Here is an 18,233-nt window from a genome sequence, read left to right as displayed (position 1 = left end):
ATCTACAGACCCCCTGGATAACCTTTCCCATGTGAATCTGTGTGTCAAGTGTGAAGAAAGGAACTGCAGTCATGTATGTGGAGAGTTGGAGAGCGAGTGATTCCCCCCCTTGGATTTCCCTGGAGTCCCGTCCCTCACATTGTTGTATATAGCACTGCCCGGCACTCTCTGTATATACACCTGGTGAACTCTGTAAATAAATCCTTGTGTTCAGTTGATTCAGGAGTCCTGCGTTTGAGTCCCCTGCATCTTTGATCTGTCATCAATTTCCTCCTGCAGCCACGTCCAGGGAGGTTGGCTTAAGATAAGATAAAGGATTTCAAAAGAGAGACTCTGGATTAACATGTCCCTTTGGCCACATTATTTTCTTTCTTTTCTAGGGGTACCATCATTTTTGTCCAGGCCTGTTTCATGCATTCATTTTTAATTCAGTCAAAGCATGGTTGAAAAGCAATGTCTGACTTTCATTGGTTAAGATTTATTATTGGTTTTGTAAGATTAAAGTTATTTCTGTGACCATTGTGAGTTTTTCTTTCATTGACCGAAGGGTACCAACAATTTTGCCCAAGTCTGTATATTATAGGAGAGGCTGACTTATGGAGCTTCTTTGAAATCTCACTTGAGACGAGCATGTGGGCATGTGCTTCTTTTTAAAACTTTCCCGTTCCATTTTGCAGAAGTTGAAGTTTTTCAACATTAAATTAAAGGCTGCTTTGAATAACAGGAGGAGGCATGCATAGGCAGCCAGATAAAACTGTGCAATAAATATTGGAAATTCCTCAGGCTCCTCAGTTCCTCCTATTATAATAAGACAAAGAAAAGCATGAAAGATATTACATACGTAAGCCAAAATGGAGCAGCAGTGAAAAAAGCTTGACTCTAGTTTCCAGGTGTTATAGTGGCAAAACAAGCCAAAATAATCACCACTGTGGCCAAACATCTACACTTTGGTCTCTTCTCAACAAAGGACATTGTTACTGAAGTCTTGTGGTTTGATCAGATGCGACTTTGCAAACCTAAGCAGAACCTGCACAGACATCTGAGTCCAATCAGCGTCATGCCTGCCTTCTTGGAGCCAGTCAGCCTCCACTCTGCATGGTTTAAATGTCAGTGCTCTTCCATCAATCTCCCCTTCAGACATTCCCTTGTGGAACCCACCTCTTTCCCATCTCCACCTCACTGGAGTCACTCAGAGCCACATCCTAGCCTCATCTTCACTACCACTGGCATCTATAACTCCGGGGTGTTCTGGAGTACTTTCTTTTGATCATGGATGTAATGATGCATTTGTTATGATAAACTTGAATCTTAATAAAAACATTTTTTTGTTGTAAAATATTTCTCTATATCTATTAACTAGAAACACGTGAGACCCTAAAAAAACAAAAAACACCCAAAACAAATAAAATAAACGTAAAATAAAAAGTGTTCTGCATCACTGAAAATAAAAACTGGCTTTATGTGACTGTGATTATTTCCCCCCCAAGGCCTTTTAAACATGACTTTCCTTGGAACTGAAAGTTAAATGAATTATGATCACATGCTTGTTTTCACTTCCACTGCTTAACAAACCAGTTATAGAATTTGATGTGCATAAAGTCTTTAGGGAGAAACCCAATATACAAGGGACTCTCAAAAGGGCAGAAGTTGTTGTTATTGCCCTGTCTCGGTAAGATACATACTCTCTAACAAAGCCAGCGCTCCTGAATGTCATCAGCTCAAACAATCTAGTTTATTTTAAGGAAACAGTCTTCTTGCAAAAAAGCCCACTGATGAGTTGTGGTAATAATTCTAAGACAGTTCTTAGACTAACCAGTTTTCTACTTTTTTCTTCTTTGTTTTCCAATAATAAAGCTTATTTGTTCCTCTCTCAGCCCGACTCCTACTGAGCACTCTTTACAGGCCACAGCTCTGTTCTCCAACACTCCCCACTGCACGCACTGGCTTGCGGCCTGCCTGTGATTTATTTTTTTCATTTGTTAAGAAAAAAACAAACAAAAAAACAAAAACAAATGTGATGAACAAACCACACAACCTGCAACTACAAGATAACCAGAAGAGTACATGGTTAGGTTACTTTCACACCATAAAAACCTGTTTAGAGGCAAACCTCTCCCATGCATCCTTTTCACCACCGTTATACCAACACGTTCTCACTCCCAAAGCGTAACATTTTACGCTAGGTGACAAATCGTCACCATATTACGTTTTCGGCTACCCACCACGTTCCTAAATGACGACCTCGGAAAAAGAGGAAATATGAGAACCGTCTGGACTGAACCTACACATGTTCGCTCTTTTTCTTCAAATCGCTTAGAAACACGCTATTTAACATCATTAAAGTCCTGGTTACGGTCTGGAATAAGGTTATGGTTAGGGCTAGGGATAAGGTTAGGTTTAGGGCTGGAATACAGGGCTGGAACGTCTATTACCGCGGGAGCGTCATTGCACTGGATTCCAGCCATAACCCACCGCGTACCATAAGAACGCCGAAGGTCTCCTTTCGCGTTCCTCAGGAACGCCGCGGGACGTGACAAAACGTCGACATGTTACGCCTATACATCAGTGGTGAAATCAGCAAAGATGCACTTGAATGTCTCATCTGTTCTGGATGTTGAAGGATTCCCCTCACTGGCCATAATTTCCCCATTATAGATTACTTATATACAGTATTTCTAGGTGTATAGGTGAAGTTAACACTTGCATTATTGTAAGCCAGTGTCAATGTTAAGGCCTAAATTGCCATTAGAATATTGCAATTAGGAGGATAACTGCAATTATAAACTAAAGCTTTTTATCAGAGTGTGAGCCTGTCAGTGAGCAAAAACTCCTTATCCAGGCTGGCCACGTGAGAAGGGTTACTTTGTTTCCTTAAGGAGGCCAGAGGTTATAAACTCAGCAGTCAGGATATGGGAATTTCTATAGAAAGGGGCATCTGTACTTTCACACCTTTGCTAATGAGTTAATCTGAAATTTGTGGTAAACACAGATTCTATGTCATTCTTTTGCATGTTTTACCCTGTTCAGTCTAACCGCCTCTACCTGCAAATTTAGGATAGGTAAGCTGGCAAAGCACATTTCCAGTTTATTTATTCAGAAGTCATTCTTGCATGATAGCGCATACAGTGATCTTATCACGTTCAGATCCTTTCAAGTGATGGGGAAAAATGAAACTAAATTACTGGTGTCATGTTAAGACCTGCCTATGGCTGCACAAGATGAAGATGAAGAAACTAAACTAAGATAACTAAAGGATGCCGTCAAACCATTCCCAAGAAAATAGTTTAATTAAAAAGAAGGTAATGGTGAATTTCCCATCTAGTGAGAAGAAAAAGGAGTAGAATAGGCAGCAACAAAAAGGACAGGAGCCCTCATAAAAACCCATAATGAAAGTATTATTTTTACTCATGTAATTGTTGATTATTAGCATCGAAATAGTAACTGAATGTGATGCACTGTTATGTTTACAGAGAGAAACACATGTTCGGTAACTGCACTAACAGATAACGAGGACTTTAATCAAAATATAATTAGCCGCCCAAAAGGGGAAAGAGAGAAAATTGTAATGGAAAACCAGATTACACAAGGTTTTTGTGATAGTAGCTAGCTGGCAGTGCCAAAATGATTTATCATTTCTGTAGCTACTCTGTTCTACGGCTATATCCCAAAAAGTTGATTCTGTTCAGCTGGACGTGGGACAAACGTTTCATCCCTCATGACTTCTTCTGAAGCATCAAGATATCTGTGGGTGGGTGCGTAATGCCAGTTTGAGTTTGAGTTTGTTTTGTTCACACTAAACAACAAGCGAGCGAGAGAGATACTGCAACATGGCCAAACTTGTCTCCAAATTCGTAGTCATTTCGTTAAATTATGTTTTTGTTACGCAGCGGACCATGAAGACCACTCTACCCACATTTTAAAACTGAGACCTTCTAAAACATGAAGTCAAAAGATATAAGTCTTTTGACTTCAAGTTCTGTATGAGAACTCTTATGCCAGTCAAGGAAAAACTTATTTTTTAAGCTACAACATCAGTTTGACGTTAGAAAAGTAAACACCAAAGACTATGGGCTTTGAAACGTCTTGAACCAGAAAAATCGAAGCAGAATATTTCATTCAAACACACAATAGGTGTTCACAAACGTGAAAAAAATATTAAAATCTTCTGAGAATTATTCTCTTTTACTCATGCCTAACGTTGCGTTGGTCTTATATTCATCAGTCATCGGGCGATGGTCTGATTTTCTAAGCTATTTCCAGTCAAACTGGTACCACTTGTCTTTAAAGTGTTCCCAGAAGCGATCACTAATCTCTTTACTGTTATTTGGACATGCCAAAAACAACAACAACAACAAAAGGTTTTGTAGGCTGTTGACTTCGGAGGCCATTCTGTTGTTTTGTTGATTCTCTTTCAGTTAACAGGTGTCACTGATGGCATGTTAACTGTAAATGAACAATATCTAATTAGACTCTAGCTAGAGACCTGGACATTTCTGTTAGAAGCCAGTAGAGGGCAGTAGTGGAAATGATGGTGATCACACAAGAGAAGGTTGGGTCTGTAAAGACCTAAAATCATACATTAAACATACATCCTTGTTTATCAGAAACGATGTGATAATACACAAAAAAGTCTTTGGTGGAGGAAAAATAATTTTACTCAAATATTTTAACGTCACAATCAGTGATCTGATTGCTGACACTATTAACATGTACTCTATTCTCTTTGACTTCACTCAAGTGGTGCAGTGCTGCTATGCCCCAGTGTGATGGCTTAACCCATATTGTGCAGAACTAGAAGGTCATTAATGCTTTAATCTCTTACAGACTATAAGGAGACTATGACGATTGCAATGCACATTATTCTGACATCAGCAGGGAAAGCGTATGAAAACTGTGCTTCCTTCAACATCAGAATCTTAAATGTTGTGAATCGTGCCTACAGTTTGCCAACTCCTCTGTGATGTCCCAGTGCAGGATTAGAAACTTCCTTATGGCTGCTAATTTTTGACTGAACATCAAAGGTGACGTGGTCTTTGCAGAGCCCTCGGCAGGCTAAGTCATTGATAAACAAAAGGTTTACATAGGTTATGTTTTCTATTATGTTTTAAAAATGTAATTGAACTTGAATTTCAGGTAAAAATTGTTTTTTTGTTTTTTTAAATTTCTCCCTGTAATTACAATACAGTAATTGTATAAGTGAGCATGGAGGCTGGTGGAGGGAATAATGTCCCAGTGGTGATGCTGGGTAATTTCCTGCCTTTAAACAAACACACTGCCTAATATTCTAGATAACATAACATGGCAATAAAATATATGAAATTAAAGGTATAACCTAACCAGCTCTTCCTTATTTGTAGCCGTCTCAGAATAAAGTTGGCACATGAATTACAGCTGTTCTGTTAACCTTAAATTAAATGTTCAATCACAAAGAGTTGAAAACATACTCACCTGTTTTGCTCGTGTCTCCTTTAGCGCTCCCAATTCCGAAGAACTTCATGCCTTTGCTGTGTTTCTTTAGCAACCACAGCTGTCATCACATTTTCCCTAGAATAAGTGTAACTTACTTGCACAGATTCCTGAGCAGAGGTTCCAGCAGGTTATCAGCTCATAAAGCTGTCCTGCCCTGACAGGTGCAATGAATCTCTGACTGAAGGAGCTGTCAGTCAGCATGAACATGCCTAAAATGCAAATATGGAGATTGCATTTTTGAATGAAAAAAAAAAAAAGCTCACTGAATATTTGTGTTATTTGCAATATTTGCAAGTTGGGGCAAGTTTCTACCATCTTTTATCACCTGGTACAGTTTATCCATCATAGGCTTTGATTGCTTTGATCGAGGATGGAAGTCTAGCCAATACCACAGATGACATGGAGAGTCATAATCTGGTTCTCAAATACTTTCTTACTTACAGTTAAGTCTTTGCTTAGCAGGAGATAATGGAGGACAATAGGACAAATGTGCTGTCAACCCAAGAAATAGTGTCACTATAGGTCATGGTTCCTGTAAAAGTAAATAACCCGAGTTACCAACCTCCCTTTACAAACAAAACTGTGCCATGCTGTCAGCACTTGCTGGGGTGATTTTATCCAAGTCATGATGAAGCCTGTTGTTTCCTCAGACTTTAAATAGCAGACTCCACGTATGGACTTATATTGTACTCAGTGTTCTCTGTTTAGCTGCTCTAACAGCTGACATGGCTTCCAAGTTTTTCCACCACTGGATATCTGAAGGTTTGTTGGCAACTGTTCTGTTATTAATCATATCCTTCACTCTGAACGCCTTCCGTGACATTAATATTGAGAACACTTAACACTTCAGAAATGTTTTCATACCGATGTGTGCGTCAGCCTCTCCAGAGAGCTCTTTTGACGTCATTGAATTGATTTTGCCCTGACCTTATGTACATTGTGCCAGACTAAATGTTCTTGCACAATATATCTTGGACTCCAGACAAGTTTGTTAGCAAAGTAAACAGGATACATCTGGCCCACAGTTTCTCGTCCCACAGGAATGCATGTTTTTACCTTTTCTTAATGAGCTGTTAAGTGTCTGAGACAGTGTAAATATCTTCGACTGAGAGAAAGTTGCCAGGATGTAGTGGAAAACTTAAAGCATTATCATTTAACGACACTACTTTCTGCTACTAATTAATAGCTGAAAATATAATCCTACTATTACCGACTGGCCGGAAAACGTGTCAAAAAAATATGGGCAAAACAGAAGCTAGACTCCCTTTATCATGTAGTTGCGCTCAACTACATGTCCACTCTTGTCTGTCAATTTCTCTTTCTCTCTCTTTATAACAATATTTAGAATGAATACAGGCTTTGACTTGTCACATCCTTTAGACTTGCTCTCACCTGGATTTAGATCTGTACTGTAAACAAACAATGAAGCGCAGAACAGGAATAGAAGGTAGATAGAAAGTAAAATAAACTTTACATCAGCTTCTTTACCGGCAACTTGTAATATGCCAGCAGACTAATGGCTCCGAAAGTTAAAATTGGCCAATAATCTAGTAATTTAAGCTACATAAGCTAATGTTTCTGATGCTATTTAGAGAACAAATTCAAATAATGCAGGGGCGATGTTGTGACTTATCAGAACAGTTTGCACTTTTACAGTATTTCATATAAATGTTTTAAATCTGCATCTCTAATTTATATCATGAAATGACCTCTGCATCTTCTTTCTGCCAGAGCAACCAAAGTCTCATTTAATCTATTAATGACAAACCAGCCTCTGTGTGAGCGCTCTGGGTAGCTTTCATTTTCCAGTAGAGGAGATGGCAAAATATGATTATAAAACAATGTCAGAAAATAATATTAAAACACATTATCATTACCCTGATAAAGGGTCTAAACACACCCATGACCTAAAAAGAAGATGAAACCATAAAAAAACTGTGATATTCTGGATTAGGCTCTTAAAAGGATCAGGACAGAAGGACGTGGATAGGTGCCTTTATTGAACAGCAGGACATCACACACTAACTTGTTGTTTCTTAGCGGTGCAGAAAACTACCCTTTTTTGTTGTTATATATTGGTCAACCAAGAACTAGCCCTGTAACAGGCACTTCTGTATTTTACCACTGGGGGGCAACAATTCACTCTATTACAAAAACCATGTACGTTTACCGTGTTTTAATTATGGCTGTGAAAATACCAAAATAAAATTTTATTAAGTGGACCACATATTAAAACAGACACACCCTCAGGTCAACAATCCCGAATTATATTTTTCATATAGCTTCTCAGAATATTGAACAAAATTTTTTACATGTTTTTATTTAAAATTGGAAAATATTTTATCCAAACAAATGGTGTTTGACATATTTTCAAGTATTTTTTAATTTCCAAATATAAACTATAAGAGTACTTGCAAGAATATAACCAGAAACCTAAATTAAATATAAACAGCTGAATTACAAAAGCTCGTGACTGGGTTGAATTCAAAGAAATCTGCTTCAGAAAATATTGCAAACAATAGCTTAAATATAGATGTTAAGGCAGTTTTCTATAAAGTGTGAGAATTACTAAGTCACATCACATCAGAAAAGATTTACGTTTGTTTTCTGATCGTTGTCATGTAACTAAAGCCACCAGTTTCGTAGATTCACCCAGTTTGGTAAAATGTAGTTATTTGAATTTCCTACACCAAAGTAGACAGGCGGTGATTAACCTGATAGTAATAATATTTTAAATAGACTTGGAAGAATTTATTAGCAAGGCTTTGTTTGAAGTAGACACTATTTAAGTGCCACTGTGCACTCAGAGGGTGGAGATTGGTGTCTGTTTCCTGTGATTGAAGTCGAGGCACTTCCTGTATTTAAACAAATACAGGAAACGTCTGTATTCACATGAAGGCCCGCAAAGGTCTTCTGTACTTGCCCTCCAAAAAGTTATTGGGTTTAAATATGAAAAAGCAGTAATCAAGAGTTATGTAAATTGTACATTTTGGGAGGTTTTAAACAATCCATTACAGTATGAATATTAAAACTCATATTTTGGTTATTATACACAAAAGATTAAATAGCAGCATAAGAGCTGGGGGTAGGCAGCAAATCTAATCAATAGTGATACTTCTATACCTGCATAACAGGAGGAAGATTACACATTAATAAAATACTGATGGTTTACGATAAGTGCAATTTTAACATCTTTATAGTAAATAATGAGGTGAAGGTCAGACGTGGCGACAGAGTGGCAAAGTTCACGGGTTCACTTCCTGTGGCGGCTATTTGTAATGGCACAGTCCCCTCCATGAATCTGACCGCTCCATGTTCATGTATTGAAAGGCACCACAATTCAGGGAGTCTGCTTAAAAAGCTTGAACTCTGCTGGGGCCGGAGACATCTGGATAACCAGTCAAAACACTCCAGAGCCTTTCATTGTTTTCTTCCTCGAAACGGAACCAGTCAGCATGGGAGTAAGAAAGAGCTACTAACTGCTGCTAAACATGATTTCCGTCTTTAGTTTTGTAAACAGGATACTGGAGCCTGAATGTTGCTTTGAGAAACACTTGTTCTTTGGCTACGAATGGGCAACCACTTATTGGTCTCTTTTTACCCTAAAACTCCCAGGAACCCTTTGGAGAGCAAACATTTTGCTGATCTTCGTGGCAACTATGTTGTGGCTTCTTGTCCTGCAGCTCATTAACAGCTTCGAAGGTTTATCAGGGTTTGAACATGAAACGCTGTGCACCTCTAATGCCTGCTTCACTGCACACATGAAGAAGGAGAGGTTTGACAAGGCCAAAGAAGACTGCGACAAAAGAGGAGGATATTTGATGACCATAAGAGACCGAAAAGAAGAGGATGTGGTGCGCTCACTTCTCTCATTAATAAAAAGTCAACGACATGGGACGCTGCTTGAATTTTGGATTGGATTAAAACTCAAAGAAACCAATTGTGTATTTCCTGACCAGCCACTCCGAGGATTTAAATGGGTATCTGGAAATGAGGAATCCCACTACTCCAACTGGAAAGAAGAGCCTGCCTCCACATGCTTAGCAGAGAGATGTGTAAATATTGATTACAACTTTTCAAGTGAGAATCACCTGAAATGGACTGCTGTCCCTTGCAAAAAACGTAAAGCTTTTTATGCATGCAAGTTTTATTTTAAGGGGATGTGTGAACCTTTGGCTCTACTGGGGCCTGGGGAAATCGCTTACACAGTACCTTTCTCACAAGACCCACTTAAAAGTCAACTGAAGTCATTTCCTCATGGAACTTTTGCTATAATTCGGTGTAGCGATCAGGAGGATCGCATGTCTTTGTGCAACGCTGTTAACCATACCTACCGGTGGACTAACCTGGGCCCCTTTTGCAAAACAGGAAAGCGAAGCTGTGATATCAGCAATGGTGGGTGTGAACATTTGTGCCGTCAGGATGCAGATGAAATTCGATGCGATTGCAGAGAAGGTTATGAATTGGAAAAAGATGGACTCCGCTGCAGGATCAAAGACTTGTGCAGTCCTGACACCTGTGAGCATCAGTGTGTAATGAGCGAGTCGGGATATTTCTGCAAATGTCCAGTTGGCTTCGAACTGCACGAAAACCAACGCAACTGCTCTGACATTGATGAGTGCCAATCACAGGCTTGTAAGAACGACCTGTGCATAAACACACATGGCAGTTATAAGTGTGCCTGCAAAGTCGGCTACAAAATGATGGATGGCAAATGCAGGGATGTTGATGAGTGTGCACAAAGGAAATGTGAGCACATCTGCTTGAATACCATTGGATCGTTCTCTTGTTTTTGCAAGGAAGGCTTTGCTTTCTCTGAAGATGGCCATTCATGTGAAGACATTAATGAATGTGTGACTGACAGCTGTTCAGGGGCTAAGTTTGAATGTGTAAATACTGTAGGAAGCTTCATATGCACCCACCTGGAAAATGATGGAACCACTTATGCTCCAAATGTGACCTTTGCACCATTAACCTCATCAGATTACCCATCTTATGAGAAGACACAAGAAAACTTTACAGAGTCTTTAACCAGTTCTACAACTGAGCACCCATATCCTCAAACCGATTCACCCATTCCAGACCCGGAGAAAGTTACAAACAAGGATCCACTGAGCAACACAACCATGGCCACGAGTTTCGCCAAGACAATCAATTCCAGGGTGATAATCTGCGTCCTCGGTTCAGTCATTCCTCTTGTTGTGTTGATTGCAATTACTTTGTTTTTTGCAATTTTTCGATGCAGTCGCTCTAAAAAAGAAGTGAAGAAGAACACCACTGCAGATGGCTACTGCTGGGTGTCCTCTGGCTTGGATCCACGTTTAGAGAAACTATACGAGTCCATCTTGACTGATGACCCATGACCATTTAGTGACAGAAAAGACTGACTAGAGTTATGTTTATTTATGCAATTCTTGCAATCTCCTGTGATTACACTACATATCAAAACGCAAATCAGAAAACGTCATTGTCCATCAAATAGTATTTGAATAAGAGTAGAGTCATAATGGGGGAAAAATAAAAAGTAAATGGGTGTTAAGTGGAAGTGCATAATATGCTGTAAAGGTTATGAAGGATGTGTAACGACTGTTTTTATTGCACGGTTAATAGTCTGAGGCAATGTAAATATCTTTACCTATGAGAAAGTTACCAGTATTTGCTGTAAAAAAAATTTCATTCAATGTTAAGATCAGACACTTTTCTTCATTTGTTTGTGACAATATTTTATGCTATTGTGTATAATCCTGCTATTACCTCCTGTCCTGAGAATCTGCTTGTGTACTATGAAAACAAAAGAGGATCTTTAGCTTTAATATCACAGAAAATGATCATTAGACCATTTACTGATCACTCTACAACCTGTGCCCCAAATAACACAACAAAAAAAAGAAAAAAATACACAAGTATCGAAGTAAAAGTACTAAAGAGATATTATTTGTATAATATGATCATTATTACTGGTGCATTAAAATGTTGGTGGTACTTTGCTGTTTGAGCTGGCTGAAGTATAATATAATCTAAAAGTAAAAAGTGGACTAACACGTATATTCTCCAGAGAGTATACCTCACAAACATTCTTAAGAACTTAAAGGTACTTTTTGAAAAAAAAAAAATTGTTTAGAAGAGCTTCAAAGGTCAAAGCTTTTGTACTGTGTTGCAGCGATATGAAGTTGAAATAGGCTCTGGCTGTAAACTCTCATTTGGACCACGTGATAATACAGCGAGTTATTTTGACCTGCCCAGAGTTCAGCACAACACATTTCAGCCTTTTTAAAGATATTATTAAACTCCATCCTGCTAAAACAGAGCAGATTCAGACTATGATAAAAAACAAAAGGTGCCTTTCAAAATGTTTAAAAATGCTGGTAATTTTCTTGTTTTTGTTGAACAAGAAGTACCTTTAAGTAAACCAGTTTAGTCTCTGACAATGACATGTACTTGTACACACCAACAAATAAGTCTTTTTGATTGAAGTTCCACATCTACACACCATCATGTAAAGATGAAACTGGTGTCAATTTATATACTGCAAGTATAAAATCTAAAATGAATTGTTTGCTTGTTTTTCTTTGTTGTTCTTATTTACATATATAGATAGCACTACCATTCATGAAGCCCATTCTATTACCAGAATTATTGTTTATGTTTCTGTAAAGGTTAATTTGTTAGAATTTGAATCCAATTTAATTTTTTTTATTTAATATTATTGTTATTATCCATGAATTTATTTTAAACACATTACTGTTTTTGATGAGGTTGCCAAATTAAACCTTACATTCCAGAAAAAAATAAATAAAAATTAGCAATCAATTGTTCTGCTTGATTAATTCCTGACTTCCCAGAGAGGTCCAGTGTGCCGGCTCACATTTTGGTATAAAATCGGGAATCTTGATTTTAGGCAAGTACTTGAATTAGTTTGGCAGTTTATATAAGAGCCCTTTGCATATTTAGTATATCTAAACGTTGTTCTTCATTTTGTTGCTGCTGGTCCTACTTCAACTAATTTTTTTTTCTTTATCTCATTTCCTTCCTGAGATACCCTGTTTCCGCAATGGCACAAAGACTGGAAATTCCCCATCGTTTAAGACAGGCAACCTTTTGCACTCCACTATGAGACAGCATGGCCTGCTTGCAGACGAGAGTGCCTGTGCTTAGGATGAGTATGACTATTCTGATGGTTTCACTGACTGTTGGAAAAGGATTGGATATAAAGCAGCCAGACCACTGCAGAGCAGTTTGCAGTAATTATGGCAAACCTGACTGCATAACTCTAAACCAGGGTGAAGTGGATTTTAAAACAGCTGAAGAAGCCTGCCATGACAGGAAAGGAGAACTTCTGCAGTTGTGCTCTAAGAGTGATAAGAGGTTGTTTGACATTCTGAGTCAGGAATTGTTTGGGAACTACTGGATCGGGCTGCATTTACCAGCTGGTGCCTGCAGCAACCTCTCAGCTCCACTGAGAGGCTATAAGTGGATATCTGGCAGACCGGGCATCACCTTTCTTCCATCCTGGAATAACCACATTCAACTCTGCTCTCCACATTGCGTATCACTGTCAAGTGATGAAAAATGGACAGAGAGACCGTGCTTAGATAAAGCTGATGGGTTTCTGTGCAAAGTTGAGCTCCAAGATGCATGCCGTGGACAAGAAGTATCGCATCCAACCCTTTTTCAAAGCTATAAAGGCTGTTCATCTGGACCATGTGAGCAGAATTGTGAGGATTTTAAGGGGGGTTACACATGCTCTTGTTTCAAACAATATATACCAGACAACAAAGACCCCAGGCAGTGCAAACCACACTGTGCACAAAAGAGATGCCCTAGTATACAAGAGGCTGGCTATGACATATGTCCTGAAGGCTTTCTAAAGGTTGACGGAAACTTTTGTGAGGACCCTAATGAAGGTCCAGTCACAACTCCTCCCGTTGTAGCGTTTGTCAAACCACCCATCAGCAACAATACACTGAAGGCGTCTTCTGTTCCTGGGGTGCGCTTTCTGTGGGTTTGGATTGTGGTCATTGTTGTTGTCATTGCATCTATTTTTGTCATTAGGTTTTATGTAGTTAAGCGTAACAGGCAAAGAGAAAATTCTAATCGCAACAACGTTGTGACTTAATTATTGCCCCAAAATGACAGAGTCCTCTGGCTCTTTGTTCTTTATCGCAGACTTGGGTATTCTGTGTTGTCTCCTAGTTATTTAATGGTACCCTCATGAACCTAAAGGTGTGGTCCACATCACTGGGAACAGAAAACGCTAAATGTTTAAGTGGTTTAACAAGTCAAAGTAGCTCTAACCTACACCTCCAATTACTGACTGGCCTCCAACTATTAGTTCCAGTCATATTTTCTTCCTCAGAAGCCTGACCAGCAGGCTGAGCCTATGGTCATTACTCATGGTTTATTTATGTGTTTTGTCAAAAAGGAGCGTAGATTAGATGAACAACTGGCCAGATGTATAGATGAATGTAAAGAATTCCAAATGTTTTACATCTCATTTTTCCTTTTGGAAAACAAGAAAAGTGAGAACTACATTTTGATACATGAAACATTTTAACAGCCATCATTTTAGGAGGTTTACACCTTTATTTTATTACATAAGAGCTTATATGAATGAAACCCAATGTGCTGTTCTTGTTACTACTACTACAACATCATCTTCATTTCAGAAATATACATACACACACACACACGCACACGCGCACACACACACGTTCTCAGACAAAAACAAAAATTAAAATAAAATAAATAGAATCTAAATTACATGAAATGACAACCGTTAAGTCTGAAATGGAGTAGGAAGAAATATGTACATACTTATTAATCCCTACCTTACGCTCACTCTATTGAATCACCATATTCAGTGTTACCCCAACTTCCCCTCATCACTTCCCCCACACAATAAGGAATGAAGGACAAGTATAAAGATAGCTACAGTGATAGCTATAATTCAGATACAATTTAGCATAGTTATATATACTATCAGTCATCAACTTTATCAGTTTTGTATTCTTCCAAAAGCAGTTTTTGAAACATCTTTATGAACTTATTAATGCTTGAACATATAATATAGAAGTATATAAAATGTTAAAGAGTATTCAAAAAGTAATCAAACTATTTTTACAATCTTAACATACTTATGTGTACTTCACGTACAGCATATGTATAAATATGTTAACGCTGACCCTTTTCTATAATCATTCACATTTGTACATTTAACTGGTTGCAAATGAGTTTTAAAGATATGACATGTGTATACTTTTATTTCAGGTCTTTTTTGAGGTAATTTTATGGTCAATTACGTTTCATGTCCAAGCGTGAATTCTTTCAGATTTGCTCTTATAGCACCATCTACTGTCCTCAAGAACAAAGTGCTGAGAAAGCAGGCAGTCAGAACTGAGTCAAATTGTAATTTGGGAAATTACAGTTTGTTCCAACAGAAACCGAATTACTTAAGCTGTATCTTCTAATAATATAGCATTAGTAACAACTGTTTTAAAATATAAAATATCTCTAATATTAATTATTATTTAGTTTTTATGGCCTTAAGACGCTGTACACCTACTTTTTTTACATTTATTTTTCTTAAGCAACATGTAATGAAATATGCTGTATAAATAAAGAGACATGGACATTGTTGCAGGTATATTGATAAATAAATTATCGGACTTGTGTTTTTCTTTCAATTTTATTTAGCAAAAAATTATTTGTCCTTTTTATTCATCTGTTCGTGCTCACTGGCCACTTTAAGTACACTTGTTGAGCTACTCGTTACTAACAATGTCTGAATGAATCAGAATTCAGCAACTCATTGCACCTAGGCATGTAGACATGGTCGAGACAACCTGCTGAAATTCAAACTGAGCATCAATAAAAAAAAAAAAAAAAAGGAAGGTTGTTTACGTGGCTCTGAATGTGACACAGTTGTTGGTGCCAGACGAGCTGGTGTGAGTATTACAGAAACTGCAGATCTGCTGGGATTTTAGAACACAACCATATCCAGAGTTTACAGATGATATACAGGGAGTGCAGAATTATTAGGCAAATGAGTATTTTGTCCACATCATCCTCTTCATGCATGTTGTCTAACTCCAAGCTGTATAGGCTCGAAAGCCTACTACCAATTAAGCATATTAGGTGATGTGCATCTCTGTAATGAGAAGGGGTGTGGTCTAATGACATCAACACCCTATATCAGCTGTGCATAATTATTAGGCAACGTCCTTTCCTTTGGCAAAATGGGTCAAAAGAAGGACTTGACAGGCTCAGAAAAGTCAAAAAATAGTGAGATATCTTGCAGAGGGATGCAGCAGTCTCAAAATTGCAAAGCTTCTGAAGCGTGATCATCGAACAATCAAGCGTTTCATTCAAAATAGTCAACAGGGTCGCAAGAAGCGTGTGGAAAAACCAAGGCGCAAAATAACTGCCCATGAACTGAGAAAAGTCAAGCGTGCAGCTGCCAAGATGCCACTTGCCACCAGTTTGGCCATATTTCAGAGCTGCAACATCACTGGAGTGCCCAAAAGCACAAGGTGTGCAATACTCAGAGACATGGCCAAGGTAAGAAAGGCTGAAAGACGACCACCACTGAACAAGACACACAAGCTGAAACGTCAAGACTGGGCCAAGAAATATCTCAAGACTGGTTTTTCTAAGGTTTTATGGACTGATGAAATGAGAGTGAGTCTTGATGGGCCAGATGGATGGGCCCGTGGCTGGATTGGTAAAGGGCAGAGAGCTCCAGTCCGACTCAGACGCCAGCAAGGTGGAGGTGGAGTACTGGTTTGGGCTGGTATCATCAAAGATGAGCTTGTGGGGCCTTTTCGGGTTGAGGATGGAGTCAAGCTCAACTCCCAGTCCTACTGCCAGTTTCTGGAAGACACCTTCTTCAAGCAGTGGTACAGGAAGAAGTCTGCATCCTTCAAGAAAAACATGATTTCCATGCAGGACAATGCTCCATCACACGCGTCCAAGTACTCCACAGCGTGGCTGGCAAGAAAGGGTATAAAAGAAGAAAAACTAATGACATGGCCTCCTTGTTCACCTGATCTGAACCCCATTGAGAACCTGTGGTCCATCATCAAATGTGAGATTTACAAGGAGGGAAAACAGTACACCTCTCTGAACAGTGTCTGGGAGGCTGTGGTTGCTGCTGCACGCAATGTTGATGGTGAACAGATCAAAACACTGACAGAATCCATGGATGGCAGGCTTTTGAGTGTCCTTGCAAAGAAAGGTGGCTATATTGGTCGCTGATTTGTTTTTGTCTTGTTTTTGAATGTCAGAAATGTATATTTGTGAATGTGGAGATGTTATATTGGTTTCACTGGTAAAAATAAATAATTGAAATGGGTATATATTTGTTTTTTGTTAAGTTGCCTAATAATTATGCACAGTAATAGTCACCTGCACACACAGATATCCCCCTAAAATAACTAAAACTAAAAACTACTTCCAAAAACATTCAGCTTTGATATTAATGAGTTTTTTGGGTTCATTGAGAACATGGTTGTTGTTCAATAATAAAATTATTCCTCAAAAATACAACTTGCCTAATAATTCTGCACTCCCTGTATATGTGAAAAAAATGAAAATATCCAGCGAGCGGCAGTTTACTGGATAAAAATCCTTTGTTGATGTCGGAGCTCTAAGGGGAATTTCCAGGTCGCTTCAACAATCCGTCAGCCGGTCTCCGGACTCTCAGTTTCTGATTCAACATTTGTTTGCACATTTGCCTGAATACTGTTAGGTATTTTAGTACCATGGTAGCATTTACTGGATATTGTTTTATAGTGACATTATGCAGGAAAACTCTGTCATTCAATAAGGCCCCTTTGTTTTAGTTATTTTTCTCTTTGACCCAAGAATTGATGTGTGAGAATCACAGGCTGGTACAAGGTTGAAATACCACAGAGATCACTCCCTCAGCTACATTAGTTTCTTAATCTTTTAGACGCCTGTTGAAGGCCAAATGGTTTGTTTCAGATTTCACTAATGAAAGAACTCTTCGTTTTGTGCCTTGAAAATATGTCGCTGAGATAATCACAATTGTAGCTGAACTAATAAACTACACAAAGGATGCTTCTTCACCCAAGGGCAGGAAGACGCTGCCTTATCTTGGTCTGTACTGGTTTAAACTGATAATCTGCTGTCTCATGAATTTTACCCTCTATATAAACTGTTATACTTGTGAATAAAGTTGAGTCAATTTGGGAAGACAATCTGAAGCAGTCTCTGTTTTCTTGTTCTCCCAAGCTGCTCCCGAGCTCGTACTAACACGCTGAATGGCATGCTTGAATATTACTTGAGAATATATTTGACTGTGTTACAGACTAAGGGACATTCTCTGCTGATAGGTGAAGGTACATTCTCTGCTGATAGACGTCCACGCCTCGAAGGAAGTCGATCCACGGATTAGGCCCTGGAAACCGTTTCCTTCAAATACTGTTGACCATGTCCATCTCTTTATGAGCACAGTGTACCTCACTTCTGATGGCTCCTTCCAGTAGGATAACACCACATACCAAAAACTTCAAATTATCTCACTAGTTTCTTGAACATGACTTGTGTTCGCTGTACTCAAACGGCATCCACATTCACCAGATCTCAGTCAAACAGAGCACCTTTGGGATGTGGTGGAATAAAAGATTCACATGATGTGCAGCCGACAAATTGGCAGTGACTGTGTCAATCTTAAATTTGATTTGATTGATAGGAGGCGATTTCCAGCAAAGTTTGGCTCTGCGCTGGAAGTGGTGTCCATCATG

General features: G+C 38.7%; 2 protein-coding genes across 2 annotated transcripts; both read left to right on the top strand.

Annotated features, from left to right (window-relative positions):
- Positions 1–8,960: 8,960 nt before the first annotated feature.
- On the top strand, positions 8,961–10,836 carry cd93 (CD93 molecule). The gene has a single exon (XM_085441848.1). The coding sequence runs from the start codon at positions 8,961–8,963 to the stop codon at positions 10,830–10,832; it is 1,872 nt and encodes a 623-aa protein (XP_085297974.1). The 3' UTR covers positions 10,833–10,836.
- Positions 10,837–12,532: 1,696 nt separating this feature from the next.
- Positions 12,533–15,140, top strand: LOC146685869 (complement component C1q receptor-like). The gene has a single exon (XM_085441849.1). The coding sequence runs from the start codon at positions 12,590–12,592 to the stop codon at positions 13,583–13,585; it is 996 nt and encodes a 331-aa protein (XP_085297975.1). The 5' UTR covers positions 12,533–12,589; the 3' UTR covers positions 13,586–15,140.
- Positions 15,141–18,233: the final 3,093 nt, after the last annotated feature.

The sequence above is a fragment of the Copadichromis virginalis genome, linkage group LG19 (genome assembly GCF_057382275.1).
Source record: "Copadichromis virginalis isolate Kocher_CV1m ecotype Utaka linkage group LG19, C_Virginalis_male_GT1.1, whole genome shotgun sequence".
Classification (NCBI taxonomy): Eukaryota; Metazoa; Chordata; class Actinopteri; order Cichliformes; family Cichlidae; genus Copadichromis; species Copadichromis virginalis.
Note: the sequence above shows the minus strand (reverse complement) of the source record. Positions and strands in the feature narration are given on the sequence as shown.